This window comes from Perca fluviatilis, chromosome 13, assembly GCF_010015445.1.
Source record: "Perca fluviatilis chromosome 13, GENO_Pfluv_1.0, whole genome shotgun sequence".
Taxonomy (NCBI): Eukaryota; Metazoa; Chordata; class Actinopteri; order Perciformes; family Percidae; genus Perca; species Perca fluviatilis.
This window is the reverse complement of record NC_053124.1, coordinates 37,382,991-37,400,230: the sequence shown is the minus strand read 5'-3', so window position 1 is coordinate 37,400,230 and position 17,240 is coordinate 37,382,991. Positions and strand designations below refer to the sequence as shown.

The 17,240-nt window shown below is 41.1% G+C and overlaps 1 protein-coding gene across 1 annotated transcript; it reads right to left on the bottom strand.

Moving 5' to 3' along the window:
* Positions 1-30: 30 nt before the first annotated feature.
* Positions 31-14,989, bottom strand: LOC120570985 (gastrula zinc finger protein XlCGF57.1-like). The gene is made up of 3 exons (XM_039819668.1): positions 14,483-14,989; positions 4,795-5,969; positions 31-36 (listed from the first exon to the last, which is right to left on the bottom strand). Exons 1-3 carry the CDS (start codon positions 14,673-14,675, stop codon positions 31-33), a joined length of 1,374 nt encoding a protein of 457 aa, XP_039675602.1. The 5' UTR covers positions 14,676-14,989.
* Positions 14,990-17,240: the final 2,251 nt, after the last annotated feature.

Sequence of the window (17,240 nt, the reverse complement as noted above, 5' to 3'; positions counted from 1 at the left end):
CTTTGTAACTAATGTATAAATAGCATTTATTCACACCTAGCCACACAGAAGTTCAACAGTTTGGACACAACAGGAAATGCTGCTTTCACAGTTCTTTCATGTTGCCTAAACTGAAACATTTTAATGTTTAATGAAGTTAAAATTTGATAATTGATGAATTAATATGGATATCCTGCTTTGGAACAATGTATTGGACCATCAGTCTGTCAATCCATATTTTAACAATAACAGACTTCCACTACTGTAGGGCCCAATTCCATAAAAATGATTGTGGTGACACCCTGATTTCCATTACTGCCACCATCAGGCCCATGGTAATACTGTCTACTGTCTATACTACTGTTTGTTTGTTTGTTTGTTTATTTATATATATATATATATATTTTTATATATATATATATTTTTATATATATATATATATTTATATATATATATATATATATATATATATATATATATACACACACACACACACACTAAAAACCTAGTTATATAGTATGTATTTAGTTTGTACTTATATCATTTCATCCACATACTGTTGTAGAAATGAGCGTGTTTTGATTGTGTGGCCATAAATGATAATTAAGAAATGACACTTGTTTGGTTCTTATCAGACTGAGGGGGTCAGTGGACCCGGATTCACTATTAACCAGTTATCAGTACATGGGTAGCGCCATTGTGCACCCATTTACTCATGGTCCTTCGAGCCAGAACCAGGCCCACTGTTGTTGACTATGTCAGATTATTCAGATGAGCCCACAGTGCAGTTGAGGCAGACTACACTTCCAGCTGCAATCAGTGCAGTATTGTATAGTATGTACAAAAACACATGACATTCAAATAACATACGTTAACAGACACTCACATTTTCTTCTTTGCTGTGACCCTCCTGCTCTCTGTCCAGGTTTTCATATCAGATTTGTAGTAACAACTGCACTGAAATCTCCTCCATCCTTTTAGTGACATATTTCAAATAATTGAAGGACAAATATATAAGACTAATAAGACTTGTTTCTTTTAAAACATTTCTCACCTGTAATGTTCCCCTGTGTCTGTTAGTTTGTCTCCTGGCAGAAACTGTTGCCCAGGCTGTTATAGCTCTTCTGCAACTGGCTGTAGTTGTTGCTCAGTTGGTTGCATCAGGTCTGTAGCTGGTCCTTTTCCCAAAGTAACTAAATTAGCTGATGGTGTGGACTGATAATTATTAATGTTAATTATTGTGTGAAAAATAAACACCAACCTTATTCAATCTCTAATAGTGGGTTATGTTTATTATCAGTTCAAACTATACATGTAGGCGACAATCTGAAAATCACTTTTATGGCCGCCGAGAGGCTGAGTAGGGGATTAACTAACTTGCCAGACGTGCTTGCTGGTTTACTGAGTTTTGTACATTTATTTGCATTAACACAAACAAGGGTCTGCATCCAATACATCCCATAATTGTATTACAGCGTACAAAATGGAGTCCAAAAGTAATAAACAGCATTAGAAAAACATAAAACCAGAATGAAAACAGCATTCAGCTAAAATAAGACCTCCCTGGTCACCCCCCTCTCTCCTTCACCAACCCCAACAAATGAACAGGTATTACTTTGTTTGATTTGCTATTTTTAATAGCATAAGTTAATAAGTACTAACTGATGCTACAGGAACTTAGTTTGGCGAGTAAAATTTCATTAACTAAATGGAAAGCTTTTGATAAATGATAAGTGGGTCAATGTAGAAAATCTTTATCAGCTGTACTGAATATTTTCAAAAGTAGAGTATAAAAGAAGTTTTTCAATTAGTTGTTTTTAACTAATGCACCAGGAATCCATGATCCGGCATCGGTAAACATTACATAAGTATATGATTTTTACCTTTATACCGAAGACCCTAATAAAATGTAAGTAATTATAATTATTACATGCAATAAATTGCATTTTTGAGGGGCTTAAGATGCTCGAAAAATCACCAAAGTCTGCACAGATCAGAACAAGTGAAAATGTGGATATTTTATGGGTTTTGCGCATCGATTTGGCAAAATGCTCAATAGTGCCTCCTAATTTAAAGCCCCCCAACTTCAAATTTGACATAGATGAAGGAAAATTGGTAGGCTTATGTACCACTTCTAGAAGTAAAAAAAAGCTATATCCTAAACCCAATAGGAAGTAAGCCATTTTGAATTTACTGTGCATTTTTCACCAGTTCAAAGAGCTCCTCCTAGAGATTAAAGCCGATCAACTGGAAAATAAATCTGTACAATCTAAAACCTTAAAAGATAAAGTTATTAAAAGCTTGAGTTTTCATTGAATGACCTGTGCCATTTTGGCCACTAACTCCACGCAGGAAATAAAGTCTAAGTTGTGTACAGTATACACCAGGGGTATCCAACAAGTAGCTTGCAAGCTACAGTTAGCTTTTCTACATTTTCCCAGTAGCTCGCTAAAACTGAGACACCAAATGACCACGATATTAAAAGTAAGTTAGCTAACTTTGTAATTTACTGTTTCTAACAGCAGGCGGCAGCATACCCACGGTAATGCTGTCCGTTTAGAGAGAGCATTTGAATGCGTCTGATTTGTTTCTATGTTCAGTGATGTAGCTCACTATCTCGGCTAAAAGAAATGTAAAATAGTCATGAACCTTGACGTGAAGTTTTGGGAATTGCAATTGTATTTGTGTACAAACAGTAGCTTCATTCAGCTCATGTGTGTTGTGTAAATAAATGTAAGTGATGTGACGCAAGTATCCACTTTTGTTTTTTTAAAGTAGGCCTTAGATTAAAAAAAGTTGGAGACCCCTGGTATAGAAAAAAAAAAAAGTCTAAATTATATGCAGTAAACACCAATGCACAGCCATGTCGACCGGCCTCCAGTCTCATACCCTGTCACACGGTGAGGTGCAAGGATCGTCAATCGCTGCTTGTAGCTTTAATTGTAAAGTGTTCCCTGAAATCCATACTGTTGCTCATTTAACATGTTCTCACCCTAACCCTCCACAGACTTGTTTTCCAACATGGCATCATGACTTTGCGTAAACATACACGCCACTTTCCTAAAGCCAAATGGCGTGTTATCTGTACGCATTTTGAGCTATCCACGTGCATGTCTACGCTCTATACAGCGGATGTAAACATACACACGCGAGAACAACGTTACATGTGTGTAATAAAAAAATAATAATAAAAAGTTGGGTTTTGGAAAAGAACATTTGGAAAGGCTTTAGTAACACAAAAAAAATGACGGTGACCAACGTCACACGCTTAGGAAAACAAACGGATGAAAAACGCCACACGTGGGACTCGAACCCTGGCTCTCCTGGGTGAAAGTCGTGTGTTTTACCCACCCACCCTCCCTCCGTGGACTTACGTCCTTTCATACTACTCGCTACAGCAAGAATTCACACATGTAGGTCAATGGTGGCCGAATGGCGTTGATAAACACGCTAAAAAGCGATTATGCGTCTTGATAACACGCCAAAATGGCATACGAATTGGCATGTCATACATAAGCCACTTTATGAGATCAGTCTGTGTTTTCAGTCTCTGGTTGTAAAAGTGGATGTGAGTTCCCGGCTGGTTCTGGTCCTCCACAGCCCTCTCCATCAGCTTCTGTTTCCATGTGTTGAGTTTCTCTGCTGGCTGGAGGCTCTGCCTCTCTCTTCTCCTCCGTTTGACTGATGAATCTGTGACGACCGACGACCGACACATTCATGCGTTTCGATCTGTGAAAGCGAAGCGAATCTTTCTTCACAAACGCTGCAGCTGAATCGTTTCTCTCTCATGTGGACGGCCATGTGCGACGTCAGATGCGACTTATATGAAAATCTGTCACCACAGACAGAACAACCAAATGTGTTTTCTCCAGTGCGATTTTTCAAGTGATTTGACTGTCTCTGCAAGATTCCGCTCTGCGAAAAAGATTTCTCAGAGAATGAGTAGCTGAAAGCTCCTTTTCCTGTGTGTGATTTCATGTGTGAAGTAACATGGTCCTTGTACAAGAATTTTTGACCACAAACGGAACAACTATGTAGTCTCTTTCCTGTATGGATTACCATGTGTTTCTGCAAATTGCCTTTCTGTGTAAAAGATTTCTTACAGTGTGAGCAGCTGAAAGGTTTTTCTCCTGCATGAGTTCTTATGTGGATCCTTAGATTTGTTTGGGTGCCAAATCTTTTCCCACACTCAGAACAGATAAATGATTTCTCACCAGCACTACATCTCTCATCACTGACAGTACTGTCAATACAGTCTCCTGTCTGGTCTTCAGTCTCTGGTCGTAAAAGTGGATGCGAGTTCCTGGCTGGTTCTGGTCCTCCACAGTCCTCTCCATCAGCTTCTGTTTCCATGTGTTGAGTTCCTCTGCTGGCTGGAGGCTCTGCTTCTCTGTTCTCCTCAGTTTGACTCTGACCACCGACACACTGATGGTTCCTGAGCTCTTTGTACCAGGTGAAACTTTGGTCACAAACACTGCAGCTGAACAGAATCTTTTCTGTGATCGTGCTTGTCTTCAGAAGTGTCTTGCAGCCAAATCCTTTCCAACAATTAGAGCCGCTTAACAGTTTTTTACCAGCAGTTAGGGTCGTATCAGTCGTACGACTTACCGGGACTTCAGTATTATTCAGAGAGTTTAAAGCTGATTGAGGTTCTCTGATCGCCTTCCAATCGTCGTCGAAAACTTTAGTTTCTTGTTTGATATATTGTGAGGCAGCGTCACAGCAAGATAATTGTCTTTCCATGTGTTGAGTTTGTCTCTGATGAAGCTGTGAGGACTGAGCTTCCTCTTCATCATCTTCACTCTTCACAGGGACTGGAGTGAATGGGAACTTGATGATATCAGAATCCTCCAGCCCTTGAAGCTGCTCTCCCTCCTGACTGCTCCACAGTTCCTCCTGTTCCTCTTTAATGTGTGTGGGGGGCTTTGGCTCCTGCTGGTCCACAGTGGAGTTACACTCCTGCTGCTTTTTTACGTTACTAACACAGGAAGTAGACAGTTTGTGTCCCTTGTGGACTCTCATGTGACTATTTAAACTCCCTTTATATATAAAAGGTTTCTCACAGACGAAGCATACATATGTGTGCCTCTCTCTTGTGTGGATTCTCATGTGTTTCTCCAAACTCCCTCTCGCTGTGAAATTTCTCTCACAGAATGAGCAGCTAAATTGTCGTCGTTTCTCTCCTGTGTGGACTCTCATGTTTGAGTTTAGGTGTGTATCCTGTTGAAAAGATTTCTTACAGACTAAGCTGCTGAAAGCTTCTCTTGTATGAGTTTTCATGTGACTCTTCAGTTGTGTCTCGTGGCAAAATCCTTTTCCACACTCGGAGGAGCTGAATGGTTCCTCTCTTGTGTGGATTCTCATGTGTCGCGGTAAACTTTCCTGATGGGTAAAAGATTTCTTACAGACCGAGCAGCTGAAAGGTTTCTCTCCAGTGTGGACTCTCAAATGTTTGTTTAAATTTCCCCGCCATGAAAAATGTTTCAAACAGAATGGGCAGCTAAAAGGCATCTCTCCTGTGTGAGTTATCATGTGACTCTTCAGATGTGCCATGCGGCCAAATCTTTTACCACACTCAGAGCAGCTGAAAGGTTTTTCTCCTGTATGAGTTCTCATGTGTATCTTCAGATGTTGCATGGTCCCAAATCTTCTCCCACACTCAGAGCAGCTGAATGTTTTCTTAGATCTTGAATCATGTTTCAGAGAGTTTAAAGCTGACTGAGGTTCTCTGGTCTCCTTCCAATCAGCACTGACGGTCTCAGGATCAGAAGAGTGTCCAGGCTGGTCTTCAGTCTCTGGTTGTAAAAGTGGATGTGAGTTCTTGGTGATATCAGCCTCCTCCAGCCCTTGAAGCTGATCTCCCTCCTGACTGCTCCACAGTTCCTCTTTAATGTGTGGGGGGGGCTCTGGCTCCTGCTGGTCCACACTGGAGCTACACTCCTGCGGCTTCTCCTTAACAGCATTCTGTTTTTTGTCATGTGAAGGTAAGTCTGAAACAAAGACAGAGATCAATGTCAGCTTAAACTAACAGATTAATAACATATCAAAGTGTTTTTGTTTTTTTTTATAATCCGTTATGTAAGGATCCATGGTTAATCGTTAAAAATGCATGTAAATGTGTAAAGAGTACAACCGGTGGTACCGACCGAATTCCGTCGGTACTATCGAGGGCCGTATCACATTAAACCAAATGGTGCCAAATTTCAGTAAGCGCCACCGCATAAGCGGGAGCATATCTGTCCTCTCTGCATGTTGACAGAGAGCGAAGCTCCGTCACACACACGGGCAGAACTGTAGTGCGAACGGAGCAAAACGACGTAGACCCTGCAGTTTGTTAAAGTCCCAGTGAGTCACGGCAATGCCGGTAAAGCGGTTGCAGTTGGGGGTTACACTTTTCAAAACCACACACAGACAGCGTATATAACGGCGAGGTGAAAGCAGCAGTGGTATGGTTAACGTTAGACGTCCTCTTTGACAGGTAGGCACCACAGTGTTAAACTATGCCCTGGTGACTGGAAAAGCAACTTTATTTCTATAGCACATTTAAGGCCAGACACGGCAGGCAAAAACATAGTTTTTTTTTTCCACTGGTCAATTTTGCGATTTTTGGCTATTTGTGTTCAATAACATGTCTCCTTTCAGACTTGTGGTGAAAAAAGTCCGAAATACACATTTAGGTCTTTATTTTACTATATTTTGTCCGTTTGCGTCGGTAGATTTCGCCGAAATTCAACAAAAGTTGGCTAAATCATCCCGCTGCTCCGCGATCGCTGTCTGCACCAAGTCATCACATATACCGTTGGAAAGCTCTCTCTCTCCTCTACAATGCTGTCGGATCCAAATATGGTCATTTCCTTTTCATCAGCAACCAATCGTGAAAGTAAAGGGGGGGGGGGTTTAACTCAAAATGCGCAATCTCATTGGCTGATGCCAATTTCTGACAACGTGATTCGTTCAGAATCGTCACGTGACGCGCTCTGACATTTGCCGCGGTAGCTCAAAATGTCGAAAGAAGTGCGTCGAAAATCATCCCAGAGAAGGCGAAAACGGTTATTGGCAAAAAGACACAGGGGATTACAAACTAAGACAGCAGATGATGAAACGCCTTCACATAGTACGTTGATGTGTCAACTGTCGTTCAGAAAATAGGAGTGTCTAGGAAGCGCCACACAGCGCTCTCTCTCTCTAAGCAGTTTACATAAATTCATAGCCTACATGTCATATGTTAAGTATATAGGCCTAAGTGTCACTGATCTCGATACAAGACACTATATTACAAAACAATTACATCACACAACAGTTACAGCAGTGTTTCCTCTATGTTAATTTGACCGTGGCGGCCCCCCCACGGCAACATTTCTGCCCCCCACGGTATCAGAAATAGGGCTGCATTGTTAGAGTGTAGTCGGAGAATAGCGCGGACACACGAGGATAACTAGCCAGTTGAGATTATGTGTGTGCGTCCTGTAAGCCGTATAACCAGACTGATCTCATGAATTGGCGTATGTATGACACGCCAATTTGTATTCCGTTTTTGCGTGTTATGAAGACGCATAATCGCATTTTTGCGTGTATATCAACGCAAATCGGCCGCCATTGGCCTATATTGCGAGTCCATTTCCGCCGTAGTGAGTGGTATAAAGGAACGGGGGATTGGGTAAGGAGGTAGGTTGTTATGGTGGATGGGTAAAACACAGGACTTTCACCTGGGAGAGCCGGGTTCGCACCCCGCGTGTGGCGATTTTTCGGCCGTTTTTTGTTTTTAATAAGCCTTACCCAATGTTTCTTTCCTAAACCCAACCATTTGTTGTTGTCGTAAGCGTGTTTTAGTCGTTATTTTCCGTGTTTTTGTCACTGTTTTGTCACTAAAGCCTTTCCCTGTGTTCTTTTCCTAAACTCAACCAGTTTTTTTTTTTCTTGCCAGGCGTGTGACGTTGTTCTCGCGATAGTACGTCGCTTTCTCGCGATAACGCGCAACGTGGCGAGGCCTCGTGGTGGGTCTGTTTACATCAGCCGTTTCCAGCGTGTATCATACACTAGCTGAAAATGGCGTAAAATAACACGCCATTTGGCTTTATGAAAGTGGCGTATATATTTACGCAAAGTCATGATGCCATGTTGGTATAACTTATGTTGTCAGCAGGGCTGTGCTCGATTGAAGAAATTCTTAGTCGACTAACACTCATTCAATTGTATCGACTAATCGATTAGTTGATTTAATCGACAGTTCTGTAAATCTGAGTTTCTCTGCAAAGAGTCATGCTAAAGCACCACTTTAATTCTTGTGTTTACCAGAGATGTGCTCGTACGTTTCTTGGAAATAAGTCATTCAGCATGAAAAAAGCATAAAACATGACTAATCGACTAAAGAAATCTAAGTTGACTAAGACCAAAACAACCGATTAGTCGACTAATCGACTAAGAGGGAGCATCCCAATTTGTCAGTTAATTTAAGCCTGGTCTTGCAAATTTAAATTAAGTTAACCGGTGATTTCGTTGTTTGTATTCTTCACCTGCGAGCTAAATTGCACGTGGCTGTTGATTCAATATAATAGCGATTGGTGATTGTATTTTAGGTGCATTATTTACATACTGAAGTGGTTGTAGGACCTGCCCCCACTGCTAAAAAAAAATCCTAAAGGAAACACTGTACAGTATAATATAATTACTATATATACACACACATTTAGCTGTCAGTGGAGCTGCTGTCCCCTCTCCTAGGAGAACTACCAGCTTCTTTTCTGGTGTTAACTTTGGGAAGTTTTATTTTTGGGCTATTTTTACAAGGTGTAAATCTCTTAGTGAAGATAGTTTTTCCCAGTGGAGGAGGAAGAGTATCTCTGACTGACCCAGTTGGTGGTCACTGAGCCTGTCTCTCTCTCTGACCTGTCTGTCTGACCCAGTTGGTGATCACTGAGCCTGTCTCTCTCTCTCTATCTAAAAAAAAAATCGCAGTTGTATCCCACCATGGGACGCCGTGGTCATTGTAACATTACATCTAGGGCTGAAACGATTACTCGAGTAATTCGAATAATTTGATTACAAAAAAATGTATTGATGTGAGCTTAACGTACTAGCGCTAGTTAAAACGTGAAGTATTTCTAGCGGTTGTAGCCTAATGTCGTGAGTTGATATGACTAGATATGATGTTAAGTTGTGGAAACTTTAAGTAGTAAACTAATTTATGTTAAACTGGAAGTGAGCTATATAATAGGCCTACACCAAATAACTCCTGAACACACACACACACCTTGTCTCTCTCTCACGCAGGCACACACACACACACACATTTTGAAGTTTGTTTTGTGATTACAGCTACTAAGGCAAAATGGCCTGCATTTTTTATATACATTTATTTTTATAAGTTGTATACCTTCTTGTCCCTTTTTCCCTTTTGTCTTAAGAAGACCAAAATAGCCTTTACTATTAAAGTTCTATTTCATAGTTTTATATGTTATACATATTCCACAGTAAGTAGACATTACTGTATTGTTATTCATTTGTTTCTGCAATGTCAGGTGACACTTAAATGCACTAAATGGGCTTAGCCAATAAAAGTGTTAATAAATACCTGTATGTCCGTTATGCATCATTTGGTATTGTTGTTTAATAACGCAAAATATTTTTTTATCCGATTACTCAATGAAATAATCACTAGAATACTCGATTCGAAAAATAATCGTAAGCTGCAGCACTAATTACATCACTCTTGGGCTGGGCGATATGGCCTAAAAAAAAAATCCCAGATTTTTTCCACAAAAAAAAAAAAAAATCAGATTTAAATCGATTTTTTTCTTCCTCTACTTAAAATCAATCTGCAGATGACAAGGAAATTGTTCAAAACAAGTTTTATTTTGTTTTGACTCATACACACACATGGGGCTTGTATACCATTATGATTATTCATGCCAATTTTGTGGAAATATAAATTGGTTTGAGTTTTTTTTTTTTAGGGGGGGCGCTATATATTCAACAACAAAACGGATGAGTGAGATAAAGCTGTTTTCACACATACAGGTGGTAATTCACTTCTCGTTCCTCGCTAAAAGTTCAAATCATTTTAACGTTATTGCGCAACCTTGCCCCTATTTTCACCTGTTGCTGAGTAACGTACGTTAACATCCCATGATGGTCTCTTGAATGTAGCGTACCTGTAGCAAGCTCCTTCGTAGCGATAAAAACAAACGTCGAAGCGGAGCTCCGTGCTACACAGCGGCGATTGCAAGTTGTTTAAGCCGCTACAGACCTCCGTCACAGCTCGGTCGTATCAGCGGCATTTAGTAGATGTGTTGAGCCGCAACAGAGTTCCTCAACACCGCCTCTGGTGCCCCGCATGGTGCTCCTTCAGGTCAGCTGTAGCTGGTGGTTCAGTTACCGAGAATAGGTGACTCTCAGCCGGGGACAGAGCACCGCGAGCTGCCGGTCATTTCGGCGGAGATTACGGTTAAGTACGACTGGTTAAGAAAATAATTAATGTTAGTCCCTGTCGCTGCCATGTTGTTTGTGTATTTCTATGGAAACGCGCGGGGGGGGGGGGGGAGGGATGAGACCGTTCGGAGCTACGGGAGCCCAGAGGGGAGCGTTGGCGGATGTTAAGGAGAAAATCGATTTTTCATTTAAACAAATCCACGTTGACTACACATTCGAGTTAATCGATAAAATCGATTTATCGCCCAGCCCTACATCACTCTGACAGCCAATACTCGCGGTGACCTCGCCGTTCACTGGAACATTTGCTTGCTTGTCTTTCAACCAGTCTATTTTTTCAACCTCCCAAAATTAATTTTCATCGTCCCCAACCTTTATTTATTTATTTAATTTAATTTATATATATATATATATATATATATATATATATATATATATATATATATATATATTTTTTTTTTATATTATTGGCCCCGGGACGACGGGAGGTCCTAAAGCTCCAGCCCTGCTTACAACTATTATATGTTGTTGAAAAGGAAGCAATGTTAAAGTTGTTGGTATGTGTATTTAGTTGATTTAAAGTTTATTTTACTACTTTCCAGTTTGCACAATAAAAATTGTTTAGCTTCTATAACAGTTTCATGCATTGTCCTTCTTACGTTAGTGTGTAATGTTGTGTAGCCAAGCAAACCCTTTAGTAATCAAAGCTATTAGGAAACATGATGACATTGACATGTTTTTTTAATATACAGTACAGGCCAAAAGTTTGGACACACCTACTCATTCAATGCGTTTCTTTATTTTCATGACTATTTACATTGTAGATTCTCACTGAAGGCATCAAAACTATGAATGAACACATATGGAATTATGTACTTAACAAAAAACTGAAAACATGTCTTATATTTTAGATTCTTCAAAGTAGCCACCCTTTGCTTTTTTTGATAACTCTGCAAACCCTTGGTGTTCTCTCAATGAGCTTCATGAGGTAGTCACCTGAAATGGTTTTACCTTCACAGGTGTGCTTTGTCAGGGTTAATTAGTGGAATTATTTCCCTTATTAATAAAAAGCAAAGGGGATTGGACTAGAAAAATCTAAAAGACATATGTTTTCAGTTATTTCACACCTTTTTGTTAAGTACATAATTCCATATGTTTCATTCATCAGAATATACAATAATAAATAGTCATGAAAATAAAAAAAAGAAACCATTAAATGAGGAAGGTGTGTCCACACTTGCATTCTATATTCTGACAGTAGAACAAGCTATTATAAACCTATATAAAGGCCCAACAAGCAAAAGAAAGAAAATACTGCGATATACCCTGAAACCGCCAGAATCTTTTGGTCATACCGCCCAGCACTAGCTCAACCTCTGTAAATTCATTCATAAACCAGTGAGGCTTGGGCATGTGTACACATTTATTTTTAACCAGTTTGATATCAAGGGGAACACTGGACCGGTATGCCAACTTTTACCACTAGGTGTCGCACTTGTCTAAGGCTACGTTCAGACTGCAGGCAAAAGTGGCCCAAAAAACGATTTTTTTGGGGGGGTCAAGTGACCAGGTCAGACTTCTTCAGAAGTAGTGTGAACACTCACATGTTGATAAGATTTAGACCACTTCCACATGTGGTCCTGAATCAGACCCAGGTCTGATTCTTTTCAATTCGGCCGCAGTGTAAACAACCGAGGCGGATTTGATGTGACTTTTACGTCAATCTACATCGACATTTGTCACAATTCTGCGCTGCTGGGAGTTAGCCCGAGACACAGACAGTAACATTAAAAACCTGACTAGGCCTACAACATGAAGAACAGTGATGGAGCAAGTCAATGGAGGGAGAGGGAGGTGTTAGACCTATTAAGTGTATGGGGAGATACTCCAATTCAATCAAAACTAGAAGGATCATACCGTCACCACTCCGGTTTGGAAAAAATAGCAAAACAAAAATGTAAGAACGGGGACACAGGAGAACGTGGCTGCAGTGTCAACGGAAGGTGAGGAGCCTTAAAAGCTACTTTTTGAAATAAAAGCCCAAAATGCTGACTTCCTCCATAACCTCCCTAACCGTTATTGGTCTTTTGCGCATGCGGGTCAGTTCGAAACCGCAAACAGTTCACACTGGAATCCGATATATAAGCCACATTTTAACAGCCAAACAAAAACATTGTATCTGAGCAACAAAACTTAAAAAATCTGAATTAAGCATTAAGACTTGTGGTGTGAACGTAGCCTAAGTGAACTCAGGGGGATTAATCCAGTGTATCCCTCGGTTTGTAGAAGACAAAGGGGTGTGTGTGTGTGTGTGTGTGTGTGTGTGTGTGTTTGTGTGTGTGGTGGGTTTAGGCGTCCTTCTGAAAGAAGATGTTACATTTCAAAATTTGCAGTCAGTTTGTGATCCTTTCTAAAGTCTGTATTGCTGTGCTTTGTTGTTACAGAAACACACACACAGAAACACACACAGAAACACACACACACACACACAAACACACACACACACACACACACACACACACACACACCCACCTCTTTGTTTACATAAACCGTCTAAACCGCAGCCCCGGACTCTGCATCTCCTTTCTCCCACACTCTCACCTGGACATTGAAATAGCGACCTGAACCGACACCCTGCAGCGATATTAAACCATATTTACACACTCTCTCACACATGGTACTTCATTATTGTTAAGTTGACTGTGCATTTCCCCTATTTTGTTGTGCTGAATGTTTGAGACAAAGTTCCTCGGGGGTTGAGGCCTGCTCATGAAATGCACCGACTTCACAGACACCGAATCTCAGTCCAAACTAAAGAGATACTGTCGGTACACGATCCGTTCCGGCTGCACGATCCCTTCTGCACGTGCGCAAAATGTTCGCGCATGCGCTGTATGTACGAGGATTTACGACACTGCACGATCTGTCCCACGCTTCCGGTCGACAGCCAAGCTAACGTTAGTTTAGCTAACAGCTAATTCGGCTAACCGCTAGCTGAGACAGCGTGTAATAACTTTAAAAGACCCCCAAAATAAAACTTGAAAATAAACGTTAATATATATAACAGCTGTTACGTCAGTTCTACTGTACTTGTGCTCATTTAAAATACAATCACTCAATATTTGTCTTTATTGTTTTTACTGTAAAGTCTTAATGTAGCTGTAGCCTGCTTCTCCCATTAAGTTTGACTTAACGTCATTTTAGACTGAATCTAGCTGTCAGCTAGCGGTTAGCCGAATTAGCTGTTAGCTAAACTAACGTTAGCTTCCCGGTGGAGGCTAGCCATAGGCTAGCGTGGAACAGATCGTGCTGTTAGCTAAACTAACGTTAGCTTCCCGGTGGAGGCTAGCCATAGGCTAGCGTGGAACAGATCGTGCAGGTCGTAAACAGTATTATTTTGCGCATGTGCAGAACGGATCATGTACCGACAGATACAACCTGAGATTTAACGTTACACGTTGAATTTCCTGGGCTGCGCAAAGAACGTAGAGAATGTAAACAACGTAACGTAGAGGGAGGAGAGAAAAGAAAACCGCCCCAAAATCACCGTCATGAAACTCCATGTGAATAATCAGGACTTTTAGCGTGTATAGAGCCAGCATATCTCCACCAGACTCCATGTAAATAATTAGGACTTTTAGCATGTATAGAGCCAGCATATCTCCACCAGACTCCATGTAAATAATCAGGACTTTTAGTGTGTATAGAGCCAGCATATCTCCACCAGACTCCATGTAAATAATCAGGACTTTTAGCGTGTATAGAGCCAGCATATCTCCACATGTAAATGGGTGAATTAAGGGTTAATTTCAACCAAACCAGAGTGGTGCTTGTTGGAACAGTGGAAAGACGAACCAAGACGGCTTTTGGTAGTTTTATTTAGTTTCTGTCCACTTTGAATGCAGTGTGTTTTACGATGATAAAAGTACAGATTATTTACATGGAGTCTGGTGGGTTTGGCGAAGGCCTGTTAATGAACAAACGCGTATTTCCATACGTCCTATCGTCCTATCGTTGCTGAGAGAAGAGATCCCAGGAAGGAGAGAAAGATCAACTGGAGGTTTAATGACCAAACCTGCTCTGTGTAACCGAAGCTGAGGGTTGTAAACAGCGTCCAGTAGCTCCCGTTGTCGCTCGTTCTCCTCTTTTGAACGACAAAGTTCCTCCTCGTACTCTGCTATCGTTCTTTCAAACAGCCCAAATATCTCTTCAGCAGCCGCAGTTAGTCGCTGCTCCACCAACGCTCTCAGCATCTGGACTTTACACATTTTCACGCGGCGACGCGGACGTTTTTCTCCACACAAAACTCCTCCAAAAACACGGTTTGCTCAGTCACTCCGGACTAGCGCTGTGCTGCTAACCAGCTAGCAGGCTAAGCTAAGTTGAATAGCTTAGCCGGGAGATGAGTCCGAGTTCAAACATTCAGAGATGAACAGCACAACGTCCGTCCTTTCAGACAGGTTTATCCGGACACACCGGGGCTCTGGTGGCGCTCACACGTTCATTTTTAGAACAAAGGGACTCGTTGACGGGCTAAAAAGCGAGAGGCCATTTTGCAGTCAGCCGTCAGCCACAGTGAAGAAAATCACTTCCGCGTCCTCTAGTCCTTCAAAATAAAACACCCAGGACGTTACACGTTGATGAGTTAATAAGTAACAGATCATAAATTGACTTTTTTAGTCTTAGCATCTTGGGACGGACGTCTGACCTGTTCTGAACACTGAATACTTATTCATATAATATAGTGTATATATATAATAATGTGCTGCTTTTGTGTGTGTGTGTGTGTGTGTTTGTCTCTGTTTATGTTGTGTTTGTCTGTGTGTGTCTCTGTGTGTCTGTTTGTGTGTGTGTTTGTTTCTGTGTGTGTGTGTGTTTGTTTCTGTGTGTGTGTGTGTGTGTGTGTGTGTGTGTGTGTGTGTGTGTGTGTGTGTGTGTGTGTGTGTGTGAGAGTGTGTGTGTGTGTGTGCGCGCGTGTGTGTGTGCATGGTGTATTCTGCTTTCTGCAAGACTTTTCTTTAATAGGAGCTGCTGTATTAGAGCTTTGGAGGGTTTCTGCTGATACCAGAATCCCAAAAGGCCTATAACGTATATGTATAATGTATAATGTTTATGTATAATATATAATGCTGGTATCCGTATTTGCGAGTATGCACTTGACAACGTGACGGTCCTGTGTGAGGTCAATATTGTTTTATGTCAGGTCAAGTATCATTTATTTAAGTAATAATATATCAGTAAGATGCTGAAAATGATGTTTGTCTTGATTGATTGAAGCATCAATATGTTCTGCGTGACTCATACAGTACACATGAGCTGCTGTATGAGAGCTGTGGAGGTTCTTGTGCGCACCATGAAACGGAATCCTGCCGAAACCAGTAAAGGCCTAAGATGCTGGTCTCGGTATCAGCGAGTAGTGGTTATTCGACTTTGATTGCAAGATTTGGTATCGATCCGATAGCAAGTAAATACAGGTCAAATATCGCCGATACCTATACGATAACAATACTTTTTAAAGGTCCCATGGCATGAAAATGTCACATTATGAGGTTATTTAACATTAATGTGAGTTCCCCCAGCCTGCCTATGGCCCCCCAGTGGCTAGAAATGGTGATAGGTATAAACCGAGCCCTGGGTATCCTGCTCTGCCTTTGAGAAAATTAAAGCTCAGATGGGCCAATCAGGAATCTTCTCCTTATGAGGTCATAAGGAGCAAGGTTACCTCCCCATTCTCTGCTTTGCCCGCCCAGAGAATTTGGCCCACCCATGAGATGAGAGAGAGAGACATCATGGCTTGAAAACAAGCGAAGCATGGCAGTTGGTCAAGACCACACCCCCACCCTCCACCTTGCCCCCCCTCTCTCCTCCTCAATAGCATTGAAGCTTGTAGCATTGTAGCAAAAGCTACAGTCACAGAAATGGAGACCTAAGAAGACTTCAGATACAGTATTAGGGGACCACTAAGGTCTATATAAAAGAGACTTCAGATACAGTATTAGGGGACCACTAAGGTCTATATAAAAGAGACTTCAGATACAGTATTAGGGGACCACTAAGGTCTATATAAAAGAGACTTCAGATACAGTATTAGGGGACCACTAAGGTCTATATAAAAGAGACTTCAGATACAGTATTAGGGGACCACTAAGGTCTATATAAAAGAGACTTCAGATACAGTATTAGGGGACCACTAAGGTCTATATAAAAGAGACTTCAGATACAGTATTAGGGGACCACTAAGGTCTATATAAAAGAGACTTCAGATACAGTATTAGGGGACCACTAAGGTCTATATAATGCCACACAGGCAGTGTGCAGGAGGCCTGACACAGGCACAGACAGCCATGTCGCCTCTCTGATGAAACCGCAGCGATGCATACTGGAGAGAAACTAAAAGTAAAGTGTGCATCTCATTACACTGGTATTGATCAATATCAATACACGCACCGATCTGCACAGACCATAAAATCGTAAGAAGTGACAAAAAAAAACCATCAAAAACAAAGGCGACAAAAAGTTGTTGAAAAAACGCTGGAAAAAAATTGGAATCAAATCAACAAAAACTTAGAGAAAAGTGTAGAAAAAGAACAAAATGTTGAAATTTCGACCCCGAAAAACACAAAGTTGCACGGTCGACGGGAAGACAACACAAGGGTTAAATGACAGTTTTTACAAACAGCTGAGTCACTCTTTGTCTCTGTGGCCGTCTAATGCTGCTCATGTCCGTCTGCAGCCGATCGATCCACCTTCAACCTAGAGCCCAACCATAAAGGATTTTTAAGGCCGATATCGATACAAATATTTAGTGATCTAAAAATCCGATATTCCGATAT

Coding starts and splice junctions, on each gene's coding strand:
- LOC120570985 (XM_039819668.1), bottom strand. CDS start 14,675: ATGTGTAAAGTCCAGATGCTGAGAGCGTTGGTGGAGCAGCGACTAACT. Junction 5,970..14,482: donor GCTTCGGTTACACAGAGCAG/GTTTGGTCATTA, acceptor TCTTTGTTTCAG/ACTTACCTTCACATGACAAA.